At 40.0% G+C, this 27,619-nt stretch overlaps 1 protein-coding gene across 1 annotated transcript; it reads right to left on the bottom strand.

Moving 5' to 3' along the window:
* Positions 1 to 172: 172 nt before the first annotated feature.
* LOC117288354 (serine-rich adhesin for platelets-like) lies at positions 173 to 27,619 on the bottom strand. The gene is made up of 5 exons (XM_033769183.1): positions 27,217 to 27,619; positions 12,700 to 12,927; positions 11,131 to 11,360; positions 6,093 to 9,143; positions 173 to 2,464 (listed from the first exon to the last, which is right to left on the bottom strand). Exons 1-5 carry the CDS (start codon positions 27,281 to 27,283, stop codon positions 2,252 to 2,254), a joined length of 3,789 nt encoding a protein of 1,262 aa, XP_033625074.1. The 5' UTR covers positions 27,284 to 27,619; the 3' UTR covers positions 173 to 2,251.

Here is a 27,619-nt window from a genome sequence, read left to right as displayed (position 1 = left end):
AAACAACACACGCCGCAGGAAAATAATTGGCCCATCCACACCCCTCTGTTTTGTCCGTGAATGCCCCCCCCCCCCATCACCACCATCATCACGTCATCAAAGTACATTGACTCAAAGGAACACAATTATCCAAAAGGACCACACATCACTCAGTATTTTGTTTGTGCCGTTATGAATAATATTTTTTTAATGATCACCCCTAGATTTTATTGTTCATCAAAATAAACCTCACATAGTTGCAGGATACAAGTTTTATTTAAATAATAGTGGATGGACTCAATTGCACATAAAAATAGGTTTATCAGTTCATGAAGGTCTAGCCTTTGTTTCGCTCCACATGTTTTCATTAATATCTTGTTTTCGTATAATATATTTTGTTGTTCTTCACGTAGTACGTGGAACTTCATGGATGGAAGAAAGATGAGTAAACAAAACACCAAAAAATGAGTTTTTTCGGGGCCTAAATAAAGAGAACTTGCATATTTTTGTTTTGTTTTAAGGATACTTTTGTTTTTATCAAAATCGAAACAATTCATACAACATTATTTTAGTAACCGAAACAAATTAAATTCACGAAGAATTCTTAAAGCTTCCCGCCTCGGGTTCCCGGTGAAGCTTTAGTTTTTCTTTCAACTTCCACACACTTGTTGGTGCTTTGAGAATAACAATTTCGAATATTCCTTTCGAGATGATAGAAGTGCAATAGAATAATAGCAACATTACACTAACAAAATACATTTTTTGTAGTAGGCCAACATCGTAAAAACTGGGGTGTTAACATAATATTGACACCACGGGTGGTTTAAACACCAAACATAACCAACATATATATACACCATAATACCTGCCAAATAGTACAAACATGATGTGTTGAAAAAATAATATAAGTCTTAACAACAGCACATTCTGGTGGGTTTGTGGCAGAATATTCATAAAAGAACTTTAACGAGAGCTATTGTCCTTTTTACATGTAATGCATGTAAAAAGGACAACAGTTCTCGTCGTTATGGAAGTTAAACTATCATACAAACTTTGACTGGTAAAAGATACCGTGAAAGTAATTGAATAATATGGACAATGTAAAAACTAATTACTATTCTTTTTTACACGTATTATCATAGACTGAGATATTATGTGCATTGTTTGATGTGTTAACTTATTAGAGAATAAAGCTACATCAGTACCACATACAACATTTCCAGGTTGGTCATTAATTCCGCCAAGACGATTCACTAAAAAACATGTCTATATAATTGCATTGATGAACAACGAATCCTTGAAAACTTTTGCTCAATAATAAGTCATCGAAGTTTCAAGAGAGTAGTGAAAGAAAAACCCTTGTTGCACTATGTGCTTTCAATTGCTTTAAAAAAGGCTTAGGTTCTGGAGTATTTTTAATGAGTGAGAAACTTACCTCTAAAAAAAAGAGAAAACAAGGAAAGAAAAAATAATACGTTACTTCAGAGGGAGCCATTTCTCACAACACTTATCAATAGTTCTTACAGTGCTCGATACCAAGTAAGTTTTTACGCTTACAACTATTTTGAGTAATTACCAAAAGTGTTCAGTGCCTTTAACTTCGGTTAATCGTCTAACGAGATGAAAATAATGTATCGTCAAGTCAACTTATTCCATAACGTGGGCAAAATGAGTTATTGCATTTTTTATTTTTACATGGCACTCAATGAAGAACTCGTTTTGTTCGGGTGTCGCCATGTTGATTATACAAAGGTGATACCAAAAATCTAAAGTTTTATAGCAAAGTGGCGTTGTTAATTTTAATTTTAATAAAAATATTTACAAAATGATTATACTTTTGATTATCCTTTTTATTCTTGTGGCGTAAATTCTACAAAATAATTTTATATTCTTGACAAAATTATTACACTATTATAAAATCATAACATAATTTCAAGTAAAAAAAAAGTTGAAGATACCAAACATGTTTCTGTAGACAAAAAAGTGAAACCCTCTTCCCTGCCGCCCTTCACAAAATTCCAATGTCTTTTACGTAATGTCTTGAGTTTTAGCTGGAAGCATTACACACACGTTTTCTTGAAAATATATTTTTCAACACAAAATGTATGTACCTTTTGGTTCATTGCAATCCGTTATTTTTATAATTCCAGTAAAATTATCACAAAACCACGTCACTAGTCATTTCGGTGTAAAATAATGGTGTGGCTTCATTTGCCAATACCATTGCAATGCGATTTGTTTACGTATATATTTATAGTTTTGCATACTTATCTCAAAAGGTAATTTTAACTATGAACGGACTGTCTGGAATGTGTTTTTCGGCCCATTTAACTGATATAACATAAAACCCGGCCAGACTGACGTCATAGATGACCTCATAGAGATCATCACCTGTGTAGACAACATTAGTCTCGTTGACCGTGTGGGGGCGGGGTCCACGGATGGTCACACTGAGTGAGCCGTCACCGGCTGATATTGTGCGTACCTGGGTAGAAAAAGAAAAGAAAAAACGTTAATGACAAACATGTTGTTTAAAATATCCGTGCATGCAGTGAGGGTTTATGTCTAACGGAAGCGTACTGCCGCCGCAATATAGAGGCATTTGACTCTTGTTGTTATAATTATGTTTCTTAGATTTGAGTTTGTCCATACAGCTGTACTTGCCTAGTTTGTTACTTGTGCCAATGTTCAGCGCCCTACATCACGTCAACATGATTAAAAGGCGCTGTATAAATGTTATTATTATTAAAATACAAAACTATATCTCTTATCGTGTACGTACACGATAAATTATCGTGTACGTACAATATATGTTTTGGTCTTGTAGTTTTGGACGCGAATCAATTTTTCACAGATTGGCTGTATGGCGTATCTATCGTGAAATTGAGGATATGGAAGGTTAGGTAACCTTTAAAAACAATTAGAACAATACCAACAACTTTTAATAATTTCATGGAAACCACTTCTTTTGGATGTGTGTCTTTGTTCTGATCGTGCGCTGCCCTGCTATTACAGGGACACGTTGCCATTTTGTGTGGAGTAAAAGGAAAAACCTGCAATTTCAGAAGACCCTGCAACTTCCAGAGATAGGCTTATTTGTGTGGATTATTGTATTCTACTTTTCCAACATCTTTGTAAACATAATCTATTTCATAACGAACGGTTACAAACGTCTTTTATAGACCAACTCGCCCAATGCAAGGCAACACGTCCCTTTAATGGATAACAGCGTTCACTAATAATGAGATGCTACAAAAACACATTTTGTAGCGAGCAATTTTCACCCATTGTCAGAAACGAACGAAGCGTAGTCATAAAATAATTTGATCTCTACAAAAAACTTGTATTGTTTTGTTTCCAATTAGACTAATGATGACTTAAGAGAAAGGGGGTGGGGGATATAAAATGATGCATAATGCCACCTACCATGGGACGAACGGAATTCTGTTCATTATGGTAGATTTCGTAAACAAGGTTAATCCCCCGTTACTTTCGAACACGTAACTTTGTTAGAATAAAATACGAAAACATGTTGTTTTGGTCTTTGGAGTAACCGATCTGACGCGGTTTGGTCAACAATTTAGAGCACTAATTAGTATAGAGGAAAAACACTTAGTGTAAACAGGTTTTCTGCCTCAGACATAGCGCGAGATGGAGGTTCTCCTTCACAAACACAAACCATGTGTTGAAAGTAAAATATTTAACATTTTCTAAACGCGTCTCTGGAGTAAACTGAACTGACGTGTTTTTAGTTTCTTGTAGACATTTCAAAGCACCAATTAGCAAAGGAAAAACACTTAGTGTACATGTACACAAGTTTTCTGCCTCAGACATAGCGCGAGATGGAGGTTTTCCTTCACAAAAACAAACCATGTGTTGAAAGTAAAATTTAACATTTTCAAAACGCGTCTCTGGAGTAAACTGAACTGACGTGTTTTTAGTTTCTTGTAGACATTTCAAAGCACTAATTAGTAGAGGGAAAACACTTAGTGTACACAAGTTTTTTGCCTCAAACATAGCTCGAGATGGTAAGTTTTTACTTCACAAAAACAAACCTATGTTTGATGAAAATTTATCATTGTCTAAACTCGTCTCAGTAGTAAAATGAACTGGCGTGGTTTTATTTTCTTGTAAACAATTTAAAGCGCTGATTAGTAGAGGAACAACACTTAGTGTAAACAAAATGTTCTTTATCAAAAATAGGTCAAGATGTGAGGTTTTTTCTTCACAAAAACAATCCATCTTTTGAAAGCATATATGAATAGTCAAATCTCGGGTCGGTTCAACCAATAAGTGTTTTTTCTAAATCAAACATGGGTTACTTCGGAGGTTTTCCGTCAGAAAAAACAAACCGAGTTTTGAAAGCAAAAAGCAGAATTATCAAAAACACGTTAAAATGTGTCATGTCACTCTCAATTTTCCATTTTCTACAAATCAAATTAATTTAAACAGTGACGCACGCAGCAGTACGAGCCATGAGAACATTGTAACTGGCCACTGCCTTTCCAAAAATATCTGGCAGCTGTTTCATTAAGGATTCAAACAACGAAAACATGCTGCATTTGTCGCCAAAACAATTTGAGATCATAATTTGTTTTCTGGGTACCGCACAAAATAAATCATATACAACAATCTATATGGCCGCTATCATGATGTATTTTTGTATATAATGTGCAGCACAGATTTTTGTGCACGTACTGTAAACACAACATATGTATATGGACTGTATACTCGGTTGAGAGTGCAAAACGTTGCCACGGTAACAAGTTTCAGTCATCAAATTAAGGCATGTTATAGTCCAGAAGTCAACTTGCATTATGCAAATCACCGTCAAGCCAAGCTGCCCGATTACTGCCGTGGAAACTCGCATATACTATTTATTTAATCCGCTGACTTGTAACAACATGGGATGATTTGGTTGGTTTTCCGTTCATCAGACTAGGATTGCTCATTATGTTTTGTTTGTTGTTTTTAAATTCACTGGGGCTATTGGTAATTACTTAGAATAAATGTAAGCATCTTAATTGGTAACGAGCAATGGGAGCTGTTGATAAACGGTTCCCTCTGAAGTAACGTAGCTTTTGAGAGAGATACAATTATTGTTCACTCAATTATCTCACTCTTACATTATTCTCTTGAAACTTCAATGACCAATAATTGATTCAAAATTTCCTCAGATTTGTTATTTTTATGCAAAATTTTAAGATACACCAAGTGAGAATACTGCATCATGGTCTTTGACAATTACTAAATGTGTATCATGTGCCTTTAAACTACTTGGTAATAGTGTAAAATAAGCGCTGCCTGTTAAACAACATCTACCCCCCCCCCTCCCCCAACACACACACACCCCCCACACACACCTCCATTATTTTATCGGCAGCATAGGCACGTTTCTTTTATGGAAGAGCTTGCTCTGTATAGTGTTTCTTATAAATGTTTGACACCGTCATAAATATTCTCAATTTTGATGTGTCCTATAATTAAGTTATCAATTTATATAATGGCCCCAAGCCAACGGGCAATCTCGGTGCACGGTCTAGTTGGTATGAAACGGCTCTAGAATTGAAAAGATCGTGGGTTCGAATCTCAGCCAAGTTATATGCCTGGGATTTGTTTTACACCTAGCTCGGGAAAGTACTGAGTAGGTACAGTGCTTAAAACCAAAACGAATATTTTGTTTATCCCAGATGCAAATTTATCGTTTTCAGACACTTGTCTTGTTATGCATTCTACTGCCGCTTATGTCCCGCTTATTAAAACTATACCTTGGAGGAAAGTATGAAATCAGTTCTGAGACTATAACTTTCGCTTGAGTGGATCGAGGGGTCTTCTCGTTATTGACTAAAATGCCGCGTAGTGAGGTCTCAACGTTTCGACTATAGCCTATAGTTATGGCTTCACATATATTATATGGGTGTCACACCAGGCAATCCGTTCAAGGCAATACCCCATGAAGGAAAGCAATTCACATTTAAAAGTCCACATTATTAATCTTGGGGATTGTGAGACATTGTTTGAAAATAAAATCATATTCTACTAAAGTAGAAGTGTTGCCTTTTTCGCCTTTGAAAAAAAAAAAAAAGGAAAGAGAGAATACACCATTGTCTTACCTGAAAGTTGTTCTTGTCACCCACGATGCCGTTGTGGAGTCCCACACCCGAAGCATGACACCTCTCCGGTATGGGTTGACTCGGCGTGGTCAAGCTACCCTCCTTCGTAGACGACTCGTCTTTGTGGTAACTCGCCACACCTCGGAGCGACTCCTGCTGTGAGGGTTGTTCTGCCTCCTGTAACTGGGCAAGTATTCCCAACTCGTCCCCCAACACGGGCCGGTACTTCCGGAGGAACTCTCTGGTGGAGTACTCCGGGTCGTTCTCGAGGGTGCGCAGCATCGCATCCAGGGTCTCGCTATCCTCAGTGTAAGGGGTTTCCATGACCGAGGGTTCGCCGAACTGTTTGGGGCTTTTGTTCTCCTCCGGTATGTCACTACTGGTGTTGGATTTGCTCTCTGCGGAGGCGTCCTCGTCTTCGGGGGTTGAGATGTTTCCAACGGACGAGCCTCCTGGTGTCGGCGCGGTCGAGCTGTCCTGGCAGCCGTTACATTCGACCGTTAAGAATTGCCGAGAGACCGAGTCGTCATTTTCATTCTCGGGACTCGAAGAATCATTCATCTCTTGTGGAGATGTTGGTAAACAACGATTCGAATTTGCTGGAATGTTAGTCAAACATTCCATTGCGTGAGTTTGGTCAATACCGTGGAAGTGTTCAATTGAGTTTTGCTGTTTTGTTGTGATTTCATTCACTTTAGCCTGCCCCTCATGTGTGATCTTGCTTTTATTTGTGGTTATGTCCACACCACGATCAACTTGCATCAGGGGTGCAGACTGAGTAATCAGAGACAGGTTTTCTTCTTTCTTCCCGTTGCTCTTGAGACCAGCTATTATCCTGCTTCGCATTTCATCCGTATTGCGTCTGCTCTCATGGCCCGTCAAGTGTCCGTTTTCATCTGAGAATCCACTGTCGAAGGTAGACTGCCTTCCCTGGCTGGAGTGCGTCCCGGACCGTCCGCGCCTTTGGACCGGTCCGCTACCAATGCTGAACCTTCCGTGCGGCTCGCTGTCGACAGGGCGTGAACTGCTCTCTACTGCCCCCCGTAAGTGAGTCGGACCTTGTGTGTGCTGTACAACTTCAGATTGTACTCGACTAAGTTTGCTAGACTGGGTCTTGGCCGTTTCCTTCTCGCTTGACGAGTTCGCAACAGACCCTTCACTCTCACCCAAAGCACTGTCCCCGTTGCTGTCCTTTTGCCTGTTGTTAACGTGCGCGTTCCGGTACACATTCCGTCGACTGACCCAACCCGTCGCAGTCTTAATGTCCTGTGCCGTGCATTGGGTTGCTTTGTCCTCTTTTCGTTTCTTGTGGATCCTCCGTGAATGTGCCGGTGTCGTTTCTGTGGATTTGACACTGGTGGAGACGCTGGTGGTGTTACCCGCACTGGACCCTCCCCCTGGTGCAGCGGTGCTCATCACACCTCCCACTGATTGCGTTGACTCACATGGTCGACCTCCACTCCCGATCTCCCGCAGAAACTGTTTTCTAGTCTGAAGGTAATTATCAAGGTCGGCAGACTTCTCCTTATTCTCGGGTTGATTGCGTGTCATGTATTTCTTGTTGCCGGTTTCAGCTGTTGCACCTACCACACATGAACTCGGACTCTCGGTTTTGGCTTTCAACTGGGATTCCGACAGGGATTCCAACTGGCAACTTGAGTCATTTGGAGTCCTCTTGACGGTTAAAACCTCTCCACCCACACGCTCTTTATTGTCTTTTGTTTGGCGGTTCGAATTTAGATTCATGGCGACCTGCTTGGCTATCTCGTTGAGGGCTTTGCCCATGATGATCTTTGACATGTGGTCAGCGTACCTGTCTGTTGGAGGCACTGTCCTGATCGCGGACGGATTGATGGCGCGAGACGAGCTAGCGCCAGACGAGGAGGAAGAAGTACTGAATTTGGGCGAGCGGTCGTCAATACTCATGGACGTTGAGATCGAAGGAGAACTCGCCATGCTGGACATCTGAGATGAGGATAACTGGGAGGAGCTCCGGACGTTCGGGTAGGTCACCTCTTCAGTCCCACCGGCACCTTTGATGATTCTACGGATGACCTTCCGTCTGGTCTTCACGGTGGGAGGTCGGTCGGTACTGTACATGATGGAGCTGCTCCTGCTCAGTATAGATCCACTCCGGGAAGAGGCCGTGCTTACAGATGAACCGTGGCGGGACATGAAGAACGGATGGTTCCCGGCAGAGTGAGCTTGTCCGTGGTTGGGTAGGAAAACATCAGAGGTGTTATCGATGCTGTGGTCCATGCTGCTGACCATACTGCTGCACATGCTGCTGAACGGCGACGTGCTAGTGCTCTCGTAAGAGTCTCGTATGGTGGATATATGAGGCTGCCTCACAAGAGACTGGCGCCGGCATTTGATCACAACCCCCTCAGTGTCATTCTGTCCGGCGACCGCCTCTGCTCCGTTGTGCTCTGTATATTGCTCTTCCTGGAACGAAACCGCCTTGACGACACCCTTCACCGTCGTCTGCTCGATGTTCTTGGCCGTAGTGGAGCGGACTTTGAACGGGCTGTTCTTAATGTGCTCCCCGCCCCACGTTATCTTCACTTGGTAGATCCCCAGACTCCTCGGTATGTAGTTGACCTGATACAACCCGGGCTTGATGACTTGATAGTCCAGAGGTATCGGCTCGGGTGGTCCATCCTCATCGGGGGCCGGTTCGTCTTTACTCGACTGACTGGCATTCGCGTTCACCAGGGCCCCTCGCACGATCTTTGACGTCAAGATCTTCCGGCGGACCTTCTCCCTGTTCGGTCCGGTGATCTCGACGTAGAGATTTTTGGAGATGTAAGTCTGCGTAGTGATGTTAAACCGGGCCCTCTTGTCGATGACGGCCACCACGAGGCCACTACCACTGGCCGTGCACTCGTTGTCCGTGTTAAGTTCGATTTGTTTGCCTATCTCCGGCAGCTTGATGGGTGTCTCTGGTTCCTCCACGGGGATGTAGCTTGCGTATCGGATACTGTTGATGTACTGCATCATCTTCTTCTCGCCTATTTTCTTAGGATCACCCATTTCTTCTGGCATGATTGGCTGTAATATAAAAGAAAACATGTTTTAATACAAAATTACATTAGTAAGACAACACTTACTAACAAACCAAAGAAACCAAAGAAATATAATTATTTGGTTTGCCGTAACACCATCTACTTGCTAGGTAGATTATGTTCTAGTGAACTTGTCCTGCCAAATAAATATTTCCTTCTTTCGAGCCTAATTCACTCCACTGCTGCAGTAGAAAAGCTTCTTCACTAATCCTCAATTTCACTCCATCCTGCGCTGTCTGTTGCCAAGCAATGCCCCTATTATGTACATGAACATCTATATGTAATTTCACTAGCTTTTGTTTTGTCTCCGTCCTTTTTCGGTTTCATGGTGTCCAATTGGTTGTTATGCATGCCAATCTTTAAGCTAGATGACTTGCCCATCTCCACTTCTTTGATTAAATCTGTTTATGCTATTTGTCTTTCTTTCTTAAGTCCTTATTGGTCTCTTTTACCCCAACATTCTTCCCATAGCCCATATCTGTCGAGTTATTCTCGGGCACGATCAGACAAGGACAAATCTGTAATTAGTGGATGGCTACGGCTTTGGCTCAAGATTCAGCCCAGGCTAGCTTGGCCCCTCAGACGAGTGGACGTAGCCTGCAGCCGAAACCGTGGTTTCGAGAGGGCTTATTTGACGTCTCGCGAACACGAAGGGAGTACAACAAAGGCGGGGTCCAGTTTGTTTTCGTTTTTGGACGAGTTTGTAGTTGATGTAAGAGACATGCTTAGACGATTATGGACGAACCTTTCCCTAATGCTGTTCTTTTTTCCCCTTCTTCCTTTTCTCCCGCCTGTATTAGCATTCGCATGAATGCCTCTTTTCTATTAAACAATATTCAGCCTCGAGGGACGTAGACTTGAACAAACGAACAAAACGTTGTTTTAAAAAAAGACAAACTATTTGACAAAGGCAAGACATTTGAAGACATGTGTACATTAGCAGATTATTCTGTAGACATTTATTGTGAGCATGAATTTTCAAATTGCAAAACGTAAAGGGGAAATCAATCTAACAACTTGGATTGGAAGCTCGATGAAAAAGAAATGCAAAAAGTAAAATTAAAAATAGTGAAAATAATTTTTGTTATGCTAACCGATACCAATAATACTAGTTAAACAATTTTAAAGAGTGCTAAAAACGGAAGTTTCTAAGTGATAACCAGTTTGACAAAATAGACGGGTTTAAAGAACAGATTTAAAAGTGTCCAATGAAAGAGCTGCTTGGCTTAATTTAAAAAAAATCATGTTCACGTGTACAGAATGGCGTCATTTGAATGGCTCTGCTTACCGCGGAATTCTTGAGAACTGTGAGCATTGCATTGACCAATTTGATATTGCTTTAGCATAACAAGTAGCTCAGCCCAAAAGTAACGGACAATACATTATACATGTACAGTTAGTGACTGGTGCCATGTGACAGGGTTGTTATTTTATGCATACGTTAAGAAACAACAATTGATAATACTCATGGTCGTTGACAATCAATATGTGCCCAGTGCCCTTAAAGGGACACGTTGCCTTGAATCGGGCGAGTTGGTCTATGAACAGAGTTTAAAACCGTTTGTTATAAAATGCATTTGGTGAGAAAGATGTTTGAAACTAGAATATAATGACCCACACAATATGCATCGAAATTGTATTGTTTTCCTTGTATGTCGTGAATTAATACGGCCCTACATGTTGTGGAGTCAGGTTTTTGACTCTATAAAGTGGCCGACCGTGTTAGTTCGCAAAGTAAAAGGAAAACATCGCAATTTCGAGGCATTTGTGTGGATCATTATATTCTACTTTTAAAACTATTTTTCTAACCATATTCGCTTTGATATCAAAATGGTTTCAAACGCTTTTCATGGACCAACTCGACCGTACAAGGGCAATGTGTTCCTTTAGGCAGCTCTTTGAAATTGGGCCCGGACACAATTCTGCGGGAAATGGAACATGGAGCGTTCTCCGGGGGTAACTCTGACCCTTACCTGGCGTATCCCGAGATTTCGTTGGACCAGCCGGACCGCTAGACGGCAGTTATTAACGGAGTGATCTGGTCTGAGGAGGTCATGTCTCGGACACGTGCCGGGCACCACGGCGTTGAGGAGTACACACAAAGCGATGCCGTCACACCATTGGCTGGATAGATCGGTCACGTGTTGAAGGCTGGGACATACCTGCCAGACCCAGCAGAGTACACGCTTCTTATTAGCTGATTCTGTTAACAAAACAGACACAAATTACTAAATACGAACTAAATTAAACTTGATTTGACAGTGCATTTGCATTTACTAATTACGAATTATTTAAACCCAAAAGTGGCGCATAGTTTGTTCATAATCGTGCAAGAATTTAACCAACTATACGAACTCCTCCAAAACAGAAACAAATTGACATCGCCATTTTGCTTTTCTCGTGTATTCGCGTGACGACAAATAGTTACACTAATGTCTTTCAAGCTTTATCTTCATTGCTCATGCAATACGTTCTGTACGTACTAAAGAAACCAAATCTAATTAGCCCTGGAGTTTTCTTGGTCGAACTTGCCCCAGAAAATGGTCTTGACGATGCCTGAGGGAAACCATTATCCAGAGAAGTTGTACACCGGCATGGGAATTAAAAAACAATTGAGCTGTTTAATTGCTTGTTTTTTTTAACCCTTACACACCGATGCATATTAATGCAATAGGTCGTGGGTTCGAATCACACCCAACTTCTTTCCCTGTGGATTTTGTTTTTCACAGAACTCATGAAAGTACCGAAAATAGTTCTTAAAACACATTGGTGTAACGGTAAAAACAAATTGTTTATCCCCGACGCAGATATAATCTTTTAAAGTTGTTTGCTAATGAGCAAAAAAGGGGCTAGGACACCCGATAGGCTTCAAAAGGAAGAAAGTAGTATATTCCCTTAGCTCTATTTTACCAAAAGGAATATAATCTACAACTGCTAAAAGCAAAGTGTGATATAAATTACAACTCAAATCACTTCGGTAATGCTGACAACTCATCTTTAATGAATCGAGCCATGGGTTTGGCTGAGCTTTGCATCGTCTTTAGAGCTCGAGTGCTTTTTATGTCCACTCCTCATTGTGTGGAGGTGACTCCAATCACCTTCACCATGCACGCAAGACACGTTGAGAGTTAAATCAACTGCTTTGAAAAGACTCATCTGTATCATAATGTGATTGTTTCATTGACTTTTGGATTATCTTTTAAAGTTGCACTGTCGCTTTGTCGAGGCGCTTTGTTGCTTAAAGACAGTGGACACTATTGGTAATTGTCAAAGACTAGTCTTCACAGTTGGTGTATCTCAACATATGCATAAAATAACTCGAAATCAAATTCGATGAAAGTTACTTCTTTCTCGAAAACTTCGTCACTTTAGAGGGAGCTGTTTCTCACATTGTTTTGTACTATCAACCTCTCCCCATTACTCGTAATCAAGACAGGTTTTATGTTGATCATTATTTTGAGTAATTACCATTAGTGTCCACTGCCTTTAAGTGGAAAAGTACCATTAATTATTAAGTGACGCATTTCTTTGGGTACACCTACCTGTGCTGATGAATTGGACAACCCTGTCCCTGAATCCAGGCAAGTACGTCACAAAGTCACTGTACTCGTAGGTCTTCCTTCTGAACTGTCGACTGGGTTTGAGGATATTGGCAAGGTGCGGTAGAACATTGAGGTACGTCAGCAGACCGACGAGCCTGACTATGAGCGCACCCAGCGAGATAGCACCCCGGCGTAGTATCAACACGGCAGAACGGGCCGCTCTCGTAACTGAAAAAAAAACCAAAACAAATAAAGTAGATAATTTTTATGGTAAAGTCCACGTGAATTTACGAGGTTTTGGAGGACTTATTTAAATAGATAAAATCAGAATTTTAACAATCGCCTTATTTTCATTTCGAGTAGCATTGGTTCTGAAAAGAATCGGTGGTTAACGACTCAACGTTTCGATCAGTATTCTCTGCTGTCGATTTCACCAATCTCAACCTAACTTAGGATTTTAGAACGAGTAAAGTTCCCTTTCTGAAGATGTGTGACGCATTGAACTCAGTTGAGTTTAGGACGGGTTAACACTCGTCCTACTCGAGATAGGGTTAATCCTAGCGTTTCGTGAAATCGGCCGTAGATCGCTTTCAGGAGAATGCTGGACCCTGTTTTTTCTATCACTGGAACGCGAAGGCGGGAACTAATGGTCAAGATGGGCTTACAGGTCGATGAATAATTATGTTAGTTGCTGTGTAACTCTTGTTTTTGTTTCCTCACCGTCGGATCTTCGATTCCACTCGTCCGGATAGCAGCGCTTCTGTGAAGAAATAAGTTTCCTTCTACCTCTCATGTTGTCTGCGTGGTGTTTTTTTTGCAGCTCACTTGAATAGGCAGGAGGATGCAAATGGCTGCATGATCTCGACAGATATCTACCGGTTGGGTTACAGCTTGCGAACTAGCGCGCAGACATGACATATTGCACCTTTTATACGAGGACCAGATAACGATTAAAATGACCATCTTCCCTCGAGACCTGAGATGCTGGCGTGATTACCACCTGGGACTTCAAAAACACGTTGCCAGATCGTCATATGTCTTGCCACTGTCTTGCTACGGATGGAGTAAAATGTTTTCGGCGCCCGGGGCTATCAGATTTAATCATGCATTTTGTTGTGTCTCAGCTTGTGTAATTTCAAAAAACCTCCATCTTTTAGAACAGACGATCGATATCAACTTTCTTAAACAATAACAAAACGATAGCCAATGAATGTTGTGTGATCGATGAATGAATGTGCAACTGGTTCCGAACGCAAATCGAACGCACCCATTGTGTGAGTCAATCTCATCATTGTACAACATGGTGCACTAGACTGGACCTAGACTGGTCCCCTGTCTTCATCCACTATCATAAAGACATTCGTGCTTTTCATAATCAGCGATTTAACTAGATACAACAATTTCATTGGATGAACATGTAGTGATGTTTAAGCTTTTTTTCAAATGCGTTTCGTTGGTCCGATGTGAACTTAGTCCAGCTGCACTTGCGGTCGTCTCGTTGGTCGTCTGCATATATATGAATCTAGGTGAAAGGTGAATATTGACGGGGATTGACCTACGCTAGAGGCCACTCTCTGGCGTTATTCAATACCCTCAAATTGGGACGTCAGATGTTCAGGCTAGACTGTTTCGCTCGGCCCCAGCGGCCAGTCTATCCAGGACCACTGGGATGGGCTAATCGCTTGCACAGATTCTTGTTCAGAAAGTACGTCATGCGTACAGTGCATAGAAATATGGTGTATTGTGAGTGTGATGCATGATGGGACTGCGCATTATTAAACCAAAAAATAGTTAATGGCCTGACGTTTCGACCCTAGCAGAGTCTTTTTTTTTTTTTTTTTTTTAGCCTTCGAGAAAGACTCTGCTAGGGTCGAAACGTCAGGCCATTAACTATTTTTTCCATTTATACTCTCGGTCCATTTGGTTGGTAAGTTGTTTGCAACAGCTAATTCTATTTTCTCATTATTAAACCAATGACAGTGCATGATACGTTTGTCCATCCCAGCGCCTTTGGTTAAAGCAAGGCGCTGGTGACGAGCGAAGCTAGACTGGACCATCCAGTAGTCTTATTAGCGACATTGATGGTGTATTGATCCCCGGTAGTTGAGGGCGCTACATCGACTGCTTTATCGTGTTGCGATATCGGCAACCACATGAACAAAATTATCGCCGTCAATCAAACCTATTTTCACAGCGGCTACTTACACCTTTCAACAATGTTTTCCCGCCAAGCGTTAGGTCAACACCGCGTGATTCGCATGATTGTTGGTAAAAAATCAAGAAGGGAATATGGTTTGCTCTAACAAATTGAATATGTAAATATTGATCTCATTAAGAAAGGAGGCGGTGCGAAATAGCAATTAGCTACCCATGCCACCACTTATTAATCAACAGGGAGCAAGTTGGAGCAGACCACTGACTACATAAGCCGTGCTTACATTGGACCCATGCCTTGATTTAAAGACACTGACTATTGGTAATTGTCAAATACCAGTCTTCTCACTTTGTGTATGTCAAGATATGCATAAAATAAACCTGTGAAAATTTGTTCTCAGTTGGTCGTCGAAGTTGTGAGATAATAATGAAAGAAAAAACACCCTTGTCACACAAAGTTGTGTGCTTTTAGATGGTAGATTTCGAGACATCTAATTCTAAACTGAGGTCTCGAAATCAAATTCGTGGAAAATTACTTCTTTCTCGAAAACTACGTTACTTCAGAGGGAGCTGTTTCTCACAATGGTTTATAATATCAACCTCTCCCCATCACTCGTTACCAAGTAAGTTTTTTGCTAATAATTATTTTGAGTAATTACCAATAGATTCCACTGCCTTTAAACATTCACAATACCACTTCGGTGAGTTTTCGCGGTCTTAGTAAATTACTGTTTCGATATACGGCTAGTGATCAACCCATTGCGAGTAAAATCGAAACATGTATTGGTTACGTCCGCGAAAACGCACCCCTGCTCTCTCCCGGTGATGAGAGACTATCCCTGACGTCACTCATTGTTTTAACCATGATAAAGTTGCGAGAGTCTTGTCCCCTTCTTATATCTCATGAAGCAATTGCATATCATATTAATTTATAGTGTTATACTGTGCTTTATGGGCATCATGCCAACAAATCAACCCGTCGTGGTCGCAGATGTTTTATAATGCATCCGTTTCGTAGCAAGGTTTACTAAATTCTTTCATTTTCTATAACAGTCAATCTGATAAACAAGCTTCGCTGATAATTGGTTGTCATGAGCACGATTATTTTCTGTTTTATTACGTCCTCTTTATCCACGTTACTTTGCAGTTCAACTGATAACATCGTACATTGTAAGCTGTGTCTCGATGACTTCATCGCTTAAAATAATTTTTTATGTGGAGTTCAAGACACAATTGGTTCTGGAACTAACCGCCGAATTCTGGTCTTACGATCACCATTCTCCGCTTACCGCGCAAACGCCGATTTGGGTTTTTGAACGTCTTTAACAAAAAATAAGTGTATTTTAAAGGCAAGATATACCTTTTGTGTTTTGGAACCGTTCGATTGTTTTGGTCCTATATAAATGTACATGTAGACTACAATAAAACCAAACAATTTGAACATTTAATTTCAAAAGGTGGTCGCGTTTTTGAGATATCGCCGAAAAGCCGGACCGAATGTGTCCACGCAGGAAGAATAATCCGTCATAAAAAAATACCACTATGAGCGTATTCAAATTTGCGGGAATAACAACTGTTATCTTTTTACGTTACCACATTGCTTCGAAAATTATTCTCAAAATGGTTATACTCTCACAAGCTGTTGTACTTTCATAACCAAACATTTGTAATGCCATTAATTTTAAGAGTAATTACCAAATGCATACATTCCCTTTGAGTCAGATCCGTCTCAGACGGTACAATGACATTATAAACTCAACCACCGGCTGCATTTAGGCACTGACAAAAACGACTACACATTATTTTTCAAGGACAATATTTCGACTTCCGTTTTTAACATGTTTGTATTGTAAACATATTGAGTTACGACAATGCCAAAAGAAATATGCTTTTTTGAGGCATGCTGTCACGAAATGCAAACGGCATATCCCCGCAACTTAATTTTTCTGACATTTATAGATCAAGGACTGAGTTGTTAATACAGGCGTACGGTGACAGCTTAGAGACCGTAGCTTAGTGACCTTATGTCACGGAGTGACAACATGTCGGTTTGTAATAAAGTGGCATGAAGAACTAATTGCTATTTCGCATCGCCTCCTGTCTTAATAAGACAAATATTTGCCTATTAAATTGGGGGAGCAAAAAAAAGCTTTCTTCTTGATTTTTGACCTGATACAATATTGACATTGTGCGTGGCGGGAACACATTGTTGAAAGCTTAACATGTCGTTGCTGCTGAAACGGACCATACGCCTGGGTAAGAATTATGACGTCACGCATACATATTAAGAGAGGCATACACCGCAGTACTATACGTCTGCACGTCCCGCAACGATGCGCAACAAGTGTGTGCAACCATAGGGTGCGTTCGATTAGCTTCCCCGGGTCGACCACGGTGTGTGGCGTTTTCTTTAAACCGCCACACACCGGGGTCGATTCAGGGAAGCTCAACGAACGCACCCAGTGGGTGCGTTCGTTTAGCTTCCCTGGGTCGACCCCGGTCTGCCCCGGTACGTTCGAATAGCTTTGACGGGCTCACCTGGGTCAGCCCCCAGTGCCCTGCTTGTGGAGTGGGTCACTTGGGGGTGACCTGAGGTGCATGCCGTCACCACGAGAGGGCGAGTGTGATTGTTCGATTAGCTCTTGTCAGGGGCTCACCCGAGTGACGTCACATTTCGAGGCTCTAATATCGACTCATACGTACCTTGCCCGCCTGCAAGGTGTAGACTATTCTTTTAATACACCGTACACATTTTATTTAACAACATTACTGTTAATATGCACACAGTGACCCATCATTAAGTAGACGCTCGAAAGTACAGTTAACTGGCGTAGCCTAACTGCGTCAATTCGGAGCTGACCAATCATAAACAAGAAATTGAAGACCTTTTCACTTCGAGTTATTGAAATCATTTGGCCTTTACCTGTATGTATGGGTACCGTATGTCACCTTGCGGATGAAGACAGGGGACCAGACTAGCACAACTATAAACACGGACACGTTTCATTGAGCTGCTAAACCACAGAGTGCCGCTGAGCACAACCAAAATTTTGCTAAACAGATTCTAACCATGTCACATGTACAACTTGTGAATGGTATCCTGCTAATTTCTCTGCCTAGCATTGTTTATCAATATTGTCTGCTTAAGCAGCTCTTTTTATGAAATTGGACCATGGTTTCGAAACTACAGTATTTATCGTGTCAAGATTCCTCTGCTAAGCTCTACCCGTGCGCAGTTTATAGTAAAAAAAAAAAAAAAAAAAAAAGAAAAAACAGATTCACATACAGAAAATGGAAGGAAAACCTATGTAAAACTTTCACTCATGTTTATGTTGAAATGCGAATGAATTTGAAAAATATGAATATGGACGCTAACAGCAACGATTGTTTATAGTGAAACACACAACTTCATGGAAAAGATATTTAATGGCCGGAAGAAATTGTGTTTATTGTGATTTGTCTTATTCACTTAGTTGTCCCCTTCAAAGTGGCTGTCTAGTACTTTGTGAATGCATGATTTATGTACAAAAGGCCTGCCACGGAAATTTCTAGGTGGAAACGGAAAACCATTAGAAATTTAACGCGTGAGTTGACAAGCACCTGCCATAACAGCTTTCTCTTGCAGCTTCTTTATGCTTCTGTATGGACTATTATTGATTGGTTAATGCATTCCGTTAGGCAACATCGCAGTTGCCTGGCGTTATTGTATCGACACAAACTCTGCACATTTTGTGCTGTAGCTACTCAGTAAATTTTTTTGCTGAAGCGATCTTTTTTGCCGGTACTCTTTCAAATTTCAGTTCAGAATTGATCCGATTTTGAGGTCCTGTGGGGCCCCTTACCCTTTTAGGGTTCAATTATGACCCAGAGTCTGTGTCAAGATGATACAGAAATGGGTTAAAAGTGACGCATAGTCCGAGTTAGAATAGCGTCCTTGTTTAAAAAACTGTTTCCGGGTCGTGACCCCAAAATAAGTCAGGCCCCCTGCAGCTGCTGAAACCCGTATACGCCGGTCATTTTCCCAACACGGAAGTTTTCAGTGAGAAGTTTTTTATGTATCTTATTTTAAAATCAGCGTGCGTGAACGGGCAACCTTTGTGGAAACAATTTCTTTTTATGGATATTGATTAGTGTTTATTAAACTGATGATCTTTATCTTCTTTACGAGCAGTGGTGTTTGAGCTTGATGATGTACTTTATCTTAGAATCAAAATCTCAAATCAGATGATGTACTTTATCTTAGATTCAAAATCTCAAATCAGCACGAATATGAAAAACGTGTTAGCCTTTGAAAGAAGGGAGCTTTTTTATATGGTTATTGATTAGTGTTGATTGGTGAGGTCTAGGTTCTACGAGCAATGATCTTTAATCAGCTGGTTAAGCTTTACGGCCTTCACATTGATTACACACTGCTTGAATACATAGTGAGATTTTCTATTGACGCGCCTTTTAGACCAAACGGCTATGATTGTGGTTCCAACTCATACGTCGCCCGCCATTTTGAGACTGCTGTCTACATACAACCATACAGTGTGAGTCAAAAAGCAGTTGACCAAGATTTATGACTTAAAAACAAAACAACAACTGACACACAAACCCCATTGGAAGCACGTATTAAACAATCATTCTGTCCTGCTTTTTCTGAAAAATAAGAAGATTGAAACACACTGATCATTTCTTAGAGAAGTTATGCCGGTTTTATTGAAAGCACTCAGGTGTGTAGCTGTCAAAGAAAAACTTCGCAATTTCGAGGCAAATTTGTGTGGATAATTTTATTCTACTTTTAAAACATCTTTCCAACCATATGCATTTTATAAAAAATGGTTACAGACGCTTTTTATAGACCAACTCGTCCGATCCAAGGCAACGTGTTCCTTTAATACTTGACTGAATCTACACAGCTTAATTGAATGCTTACTTAACATTTTGTTTTGTCAATTGTATTCCATGGACAGCTTGCAAAGTGAGTACATAAAAAAATAAAAAAATAAAAAATAATAATAATAATAAAAAAATAACTATAGAAAGTTCAATTTCTTCCGCACCCCCCCCCCCCCCCCAGAAAGCAGGAGAGAAAGCTAGCTAAATAAATGGTTTACTGAAATGTTGAATGTCATTATGTTTATTTAAAACAAGTCACCATTCCCGGTCAACCTCATTTTTGGCTCAACCTGTAGAGATGCCACAACCATGCTACAACAAACGAAACACGTTTATGCATGATGGTTGTCGTGTTAACAGTGCATTACAAATTAATTATTTGTCACTGTTATGATTTAGCCATGCCTTAATGGCTACGGGCCTTAATTGCCACGGCAACATATCTAGTCTTGTTGCAAATGGCCACAGCATTAGCAATTAATTAGCTAATTACAATGGAACCGTTTGACAGCATTGTTGGAACGGACATGTCTTTTGTTGTAAAACAAAAAAACATACTAGCTAGCATGGGCGGCCAAAATGTTAGCAAACATTCAATCGTGCTAACAGATGTTGTGACCAAATTCAACATCTAATGCCAACTGTTAAGTGTTAGATTGCAATTATTCGAAAAACACACCCCTTGGTTTTTTTGTTTTAGAGGGAATCGTTTCTCACAACAGCTCTCCATTGCTCGGTGCAAAGTAAGTTTTTATGCTAACAGTTTTTTGTATACAAGTAATTACCAATAGTGTCCAGTGCCTTTGAATGTCTTTATGTAAGCGTGCAATTTGAAAAGACATAGGATCGGACTGTGGGTTGCTCAAGGGTTAAATTGACTGCCGATCATACATCCAGAACACGCCTAATTCGGACACGGTTCATATGACCCTATTGAGACCTAGACTCGTCTCAATTCCAATCCCATGCCATCGCCAGTAGCTGCATTCCCCAACCTGTTCCGCTTGCTCAGGTTGACGGCGAGCGCACACTTTAGTACGGCATGTTTGCTATGTTGCGCACTGAAACAAGAACGGGACTTGAATCAAGTCTAATAAAAACCTACAAATGTGCGGCTATTCCATTTCGATTCAAAACTGACAATCATAACAATTGACTGTCATCATTCCCTCTTCTCAACAACGCCTACAAAATACCCTCTTGTCGCCTATCATAACCCTCTTGTCAGTCGAGCTAATGACCCGTATTGTGATCTGCTAAACCCAAACATGTCACATGCATTGTATAACATATGCACGTCTAGATCAAGTTACAGCGTTGTATTACACACCATGATATTGATAATTCATTATTGTTATGTATTCTGCATTATTCAGAGGACGATCACCCACAGAGTACACTAATTGAAAAGTCGAGTTGAAACCCATGTTTCTTATTCAGAACCACTCAGAACCACCCCAACTCAATTGCATATTATCATTACATGGTGTTACCGCAAACCTTACTATGATAAGTGTGTTATTTTTCCTGCCCGGGATGTGAAGCTCATCATTTCATAATACTATCGTAATTATAGCTTCATGGTCAATTGTATTGTTGAGTGACAGCTAAACAAACTGTATTTTCTCTGACGATGGCAAGTAAGTTACATCCAAAATGGTCGGGACAGCCACGGAGAAAATACAAATCTTTCGAATCTCAAGGTATAAATTGGTTTACACAAATTTTACGATATGCCCCATTTTGGTATTTGACCATTCACCATCATTTTGAAAGGCGGATATTATACACTTAACATTGGTTTGCCTGTCGTTCGCACAAGCAAGTATTATTCTCGAGCAACTTTGACAACATAAAAACGATTCAGATGTAATTCGACTCCACTATTTACAAAACATGACCTTTAACATAATTTACATTGGTTCAGAATTAACCCGACCCGAGTCGGAAATTACCAATATAGGGGTCCGTGTTTTGCATGCAGATTGTTGTGGATTGACGTGGCCAGAAAATATTTAATTGTTTTAATTCATATACATAAGATACAATCAAACTGACCCGTGCAAATTTCACTTCAAAATGTGGTCGTTTTTTCTATAACCACATCTACTCGAAGTAAAATTATCTCAAAAAGCTTTCAAATATCAAAAGTTGTTTGTACTGCTTTTAACCAATTAAGTTTGTTATTTATTAAAGGATTTTGGGTACTTTTTGTAATACAAAAGACAATGTCCACAGATTTACATTAAACTTAGACCGTTTGAAGATAATGATGGTAGAAAGCTTCCCTGAAAATATTACTTGCTGAGGTGCTGTAGTTTTTGAGAAATGAGTAAAACAATGTCACTGGAAAATACGTTTTGACATGCTAAAATAATTTTCGTTTCATGATCACTGATACGACAGTTATTTTCATTACATTAGTGATAACCAAACAAGAAGCCTCACATTTTAACCGCTAGCTCGTAAAAATAAAAAGAGGCAACACTGACCCGCAACATAGTCCCTTTACAGACCCTTTTTTAGGACTGTTGAATATAGGGAGACTTTAAGAACCTCTGCTTGCATTTTTTAAATAACAACCATGGCTTTTAAGAACCTCGTCGTCTTCTTATAATACATAGACTTATTGACGCTTTCTATACAATGCCAATTAAAATGTGTACTTCCTTTTGCACCACGGGAATTAAAATGATAATATCAATAAAAAACCACAACACAAAAGTGGTTTGTCCTCAAACAAGCTGAAGAATATTAATTGATAAGTGGTTCCGATGGAAACGTTCAGGTCCGATGAATAAAACCATTCACAGTTTTCGTTCATACGGAAGTCCAATATTGATACGGGAGCGGGAAAAGATGCATTATTAGTTTTTTTTGCAATATTTTACAAAGGGGTGCATTCAACCTTGTTATAATTGATTGCGAGAAGACTCTGTGAGGCTCATGGCGTATTGTGTTCAATCACAAAAAAAATATATATATAAAACAAAAATAAATAAGAAGCCTCTGGACTATAGACGCAATATCAAGGAGTAGCAGAAGACTTAAAGAAGGTTTTTTTTATTTTTTTTATTTATGCAATCGCACAACACCGGTAAACAGTATTGTCAAAAGGCTCACACTTCGTGTATCACAACTTCTATATAAAATAACAAACTCAATCGGTCTTTGGAGTCGGAAGAAAATAACATAAAAAAAACATCCTTGTTTCCGCACGTTTCGCCGGGTCGTGACATGTGTTTAAAATAAATCCGTTATTCTCGATATCGAGAATTGATTCTTGTTTTGTAGTTTTCTCAAAAAGTAAAGCATTTATGGAATAATATTTCAAGGGAAGTCTTTCACCATTACCTTCTGTAAACTCTTTAACTTATTTGTAAATCTGTGAAACAAATGGCTTTAATACGATACATGACTTTGATGATGGAATCTATCGGAGGCGCAAAGAAAATCGGGTATTGATTCGTCCATCCAATCTATGTGAGGGATGATCCGTTTTTAAATAGCTACTTGGGTGAAAGTTTTAGCGAAAGTGTTTACTGGGAATTCATTTATACTTGTTTATATTAATTATGTTTGTTTATTATGCAATATTGTGCTTTTGACGTTTTAACACTAACACCCTTCTGAATTGTACGTTATTGATGGAAAAAGGGCCAAATCATCTCATTATCCTTTTGCCAGAACTGCTATCATTATTAACACTGAACATTAATGTCAGTAAAACAAATAAAAATACAGCACTTGTATATTTTATAATTTCATTTTGAGAATCATGTCACTTCGAAGTACTGCGTTTACGGACAAACTATATATCACTTTTTTATCCCCAAAATTGTAGCACACGAAGCGTTCCCGGTGAATCTTAAGATCGTTCGTATTAGGGATAATTCTTCCTGCAGTAAAAATATTAACTCTGGAGTTTCTGCGATGTCTATAAAACGCGACCACCTTTTGAACAGAAAATTCCACATGTTAGTTTTATTGTAGAAGCCGTGAATTTGCTCTGAATTCACCTTGAGCTCTAATTCCATGGCGAAACGGATTTTCACATCAATTACAGGGTGAAGTTGTTCACGTGTATAAATACCTACATTTATCAGAATAAAAAGATTTAAAGAGGATCAAAAACCAAACGTTTACAGATCATTTCATATAAAACTCATCCACCAGCAGAAACCCAGGGAGGTCATGAGGGCGATGAGTGGCAGAAACTGCCTCAGTGCTTACCATTAAGGGAATTAAACTCGATTGGACTGCATGGTTGACTAAGCATGCAGAAAACGCACAATTAGGATAATTACTAAATAGGTATTTGTAATTCTTTATCATGAAATGGTATTTAAAATGAAAATAGCGGCTCATGAAATGTTTTTTTTGTTTACAGCAAAATTGTGGTATTAAAAGCAAAATACTGTAAAGTGTGACACTTATATCCCATGAATGCCACAATAAGAAGAACAATATTATACTATGTATTGTGCGAGACAACGTGATAGATGAAGACAAGTCGGAAGACAATGTCGGAAGACGAGTCGGAAAAGATGAAAAGTATTGCACCGCACTTTGCATCTTCTTACACATTAGTGTACTATTTGGGAAACGGACAGGGTACACGACCGTTGGTTCCTGTCGGACCGGTATAACGTACCTGTAGGGCCTACTAAATTGAACAGGGTCGACCACTTTGCATAATACACAGGCGTGGGTTCCTCTCATTCCGGTCTACTGTACAAGTACTATAAGTGAAGAGATACCCTGTATACAAACACAAAGGTTCCTGGCGTTCCGGTCATATTATAATCGGAGGTGAAATTACTAAGTGCCAGAGGCGTGGGACCAGACATAATTGGGGGGGGGGGCAAGATTATGTTAACATGCCATTGAAAAGGTGCCGGTGTGCTGCCGCCCCGCCCCCTCTGGTTTACACAAAATGCTTAGTATGATGCAGTTTCGAGTTTATTTTTGGCAAGAAAAGCCTACGTTTTGTAGAAAGTGCCTCGGTCAATCCATGTAGTTAGACTAAAAATGAATTGCCATTTTGTTTTGGCAACCAACTTTCAAGAGCTGGTTACAAATAACGAGCTCTACAGTTCATTTATGTACGGCAAACACTTGCTATCAGAAGCTGTCAACAATTCACACTGCAATTCACACGTGCCGGTGTCGCATGCAGTTATGTCCTCAATACTATCCGGAGGACACTATTGCATATGCAATAATGTCTCTCCGGACGGTTTTGCATATGCAATCGTGTCCGCCCGGACGCTGCTGCATAATGCAATTGTGCCCGCCCGGACACATTTGCATATGCAGTTGTGTCCGCCCCGTGCAAAACCGTCCTTGCAGTAAATTAAAACGCCCTTGGTCGACGGAAAACGTTCGCCATTTTTATTTTACAAGCTAAGTTCAAGTTCAGTGCATGCACGCTCGCTTACGCGCGCATACGTCATGTACAGTCATGTACATGTCCACGGACGGTTTTTGCATAGCCCCAGGCACGATTGCATATGCAAAAGTGTCCGGAGCGGACAGTAATGCATGGCGGACAGTGGTTGTGGTGTGTAAGACCGGTGGTTATGCTGTAAGCCTATGTGTAAACACAACATTCCATGTGTCTGATGCAAAACTAACATTTTGTTTTCATTTACAATAAATTCTGGCCGTATCAGCAGTGTCATGACATTGGCACTGGGCGAGTTAACAAAATAATTATTTTGCTGAGCATTGTTTTCTGCCGAGGGGCATAGCGAGAGAGACCCGTTTTATCAAACAGTAAATAGGGATTACGTTTCAGTCTGTAGTATGAACTAAATAAATAAACGAAACTGTCTAAAAATTCACATGTTTCACTACCGTAAGGCCTTAATTCACACATAATGATGTTCCACAGTGATGAATGGCAGGGGCATACGACTGTGAACAATACCATACTAAAAAGGCGTTTAACGAATGGACCACGGTGGGGTATACTCAGCTCGTGTCAAAACACAAGCATTTTTTTTTTATATTTCAAGCAGTGAAATCGTTCGTTTTGAATTTTCATAATGATTCTGGAGAAATTAAAACCACATGTAATAACTGCAGAAAATAAACATGTAATAAACACATCCTACCCGATACATAGACAAAGTCAATGCAGGCGTTGCCTCCACGCTCCTGCATGGGCATTGCCTTGGTACCATTGAGATGTCCCAGTATAACAATGTACAATTTCTTCACAGGTTGCCCTCTACCGAGGAGAAAATACATTGGTGTCCTTGCCCTTCGAAAACGAAGCACACAGGCTTGCACAGAGCCATTTATGTAGGCCTATAAATATAGCAATATACAAAACGCACATGAGCTTTTAATAAAAAATCTGAGAACAGTAATTTGCGTGATTGAAACCATTCTCCCGCAAAATATTGTGTCCTTTCGAAATATAATAGGCAACATTATCATATTCATAAAAATTAGAGAAACCGTATTGACGGCTTGCGCAATTAGTCTTGGCCTTGCGGTTTAAAAAGCAATACACAATCGTTCATCGTTTTTCACAATTTCCTTCCCAAGTTTATCATAATATTTTAAGTGAACATCATGTGATTTTTTTTCTCGAATCGGGTAAACTACTGTTCACTATTAGGCATACGTGTAGTTGTGTGTTGCAGTATACCCTGTGAGGTAGGTGTTATACCTCTACTAAAACCAAGTTTAGATAGCACATCAAGAAGATAACAATCTTTTACGATTATCATATTAATAAGTCAATATCCGGCAAATATGGTTACAATGTTTTATCTGAATCGGTTCAACCACGTAATGAAGCTAATGGGTTGTGTTGTCCCTATGCGTAGGTTCTTACCTCTACTCAAAGAAAGTACTTAATCTCGTATGGTTAGATTACACAAGAAGATAATAAACAACATTTTGCGATTATCATATTTCCAAGTGAGCATCATGCGAATTTAGTTACTACTACCGTATTCGGATAGGTTAAAATTCAAGTACGATATCAAGCTGTACTGAGTTGCAGATAAACAATGTGTGGTAGGTTCTTGCCTCTACGAAAAGAAATCACCCAAATCTCGTATGAATAGATTACACAAGAAGATAATAAAACGGCCTTTTGTGATTATCATAATTTCAAGTGAACGTCCGGCGAATTTTGTTACAATTATATTTCTCGAATCGGTTCAAATTATTATGTTGTTAAGGTATGAAGCTACAAGTTGCAGTATATACACTGTGTGGTAGGTCGTTACCTCTACAAACAAACAAAAATGTACTAAGAATCTCATATGCTGGTTAGATAACACAAGAAGGTAATATTTTTAAGTGAACATCCGGCAAATTTTGTTAAATTTCGTTATCGGTACAGGAAGCTGTGGGTTGCAGTATAGACCCTGTGTGGCAGGTTCTTGCCTCTATTAAAAAAAAGTAATAAGAATCTGGTATGATTAGAAAACACAAGAAGATCAACAATCAGCCTTTTACCTTTCTGTTTGAAGTACGAAGACGGTGAATACATAGCAGTGTGTTTCCTAGTCACCGTGCGAGCCATTTTCCCTCTGAAGGTCTCGCCGCGTCAAAACACAAGAGACAACCACTAGCCACCCTACGATGGCCAGTTGTTCAAAATAAAAGATGTGCACGCGGGAATTCACAATAATCGTCTGTTGTTCGATACTACCTCGAAAACACCATGGAGGAGAGTGTTTTTACTCCGCGCTGTCGCGTCCATTTCTCCGCGATCGATTGCGTTCTGTGTGTTTACTGGCAATCTCAACCTTCCATTACTCATGGCTTGTGTCTATGTGAGTCTATGCAGCAGGCTGTGTGTCAGTGTGTCCGTGGCCGGTAGGCCCACCACTGATTGAATTTGAATAATGAGTTGAGA

The sequence above is a fragment of the Asterias rubens genome, chromosome 3 (genome assembly GCF_902459465.1).
Source record: "Asterias rubens chromosome 3, eAstRub1.3, whole genome shotgun sequence".
NCBI lineage: Eukaryota > Metazoa > Echinodermata > Asteroidea > Forcipulatida > Asteriidae > Asterias > Asterias rubens.
This window is presented reverse-complemented; position numbering and strand designations above follow the sequence as displayed.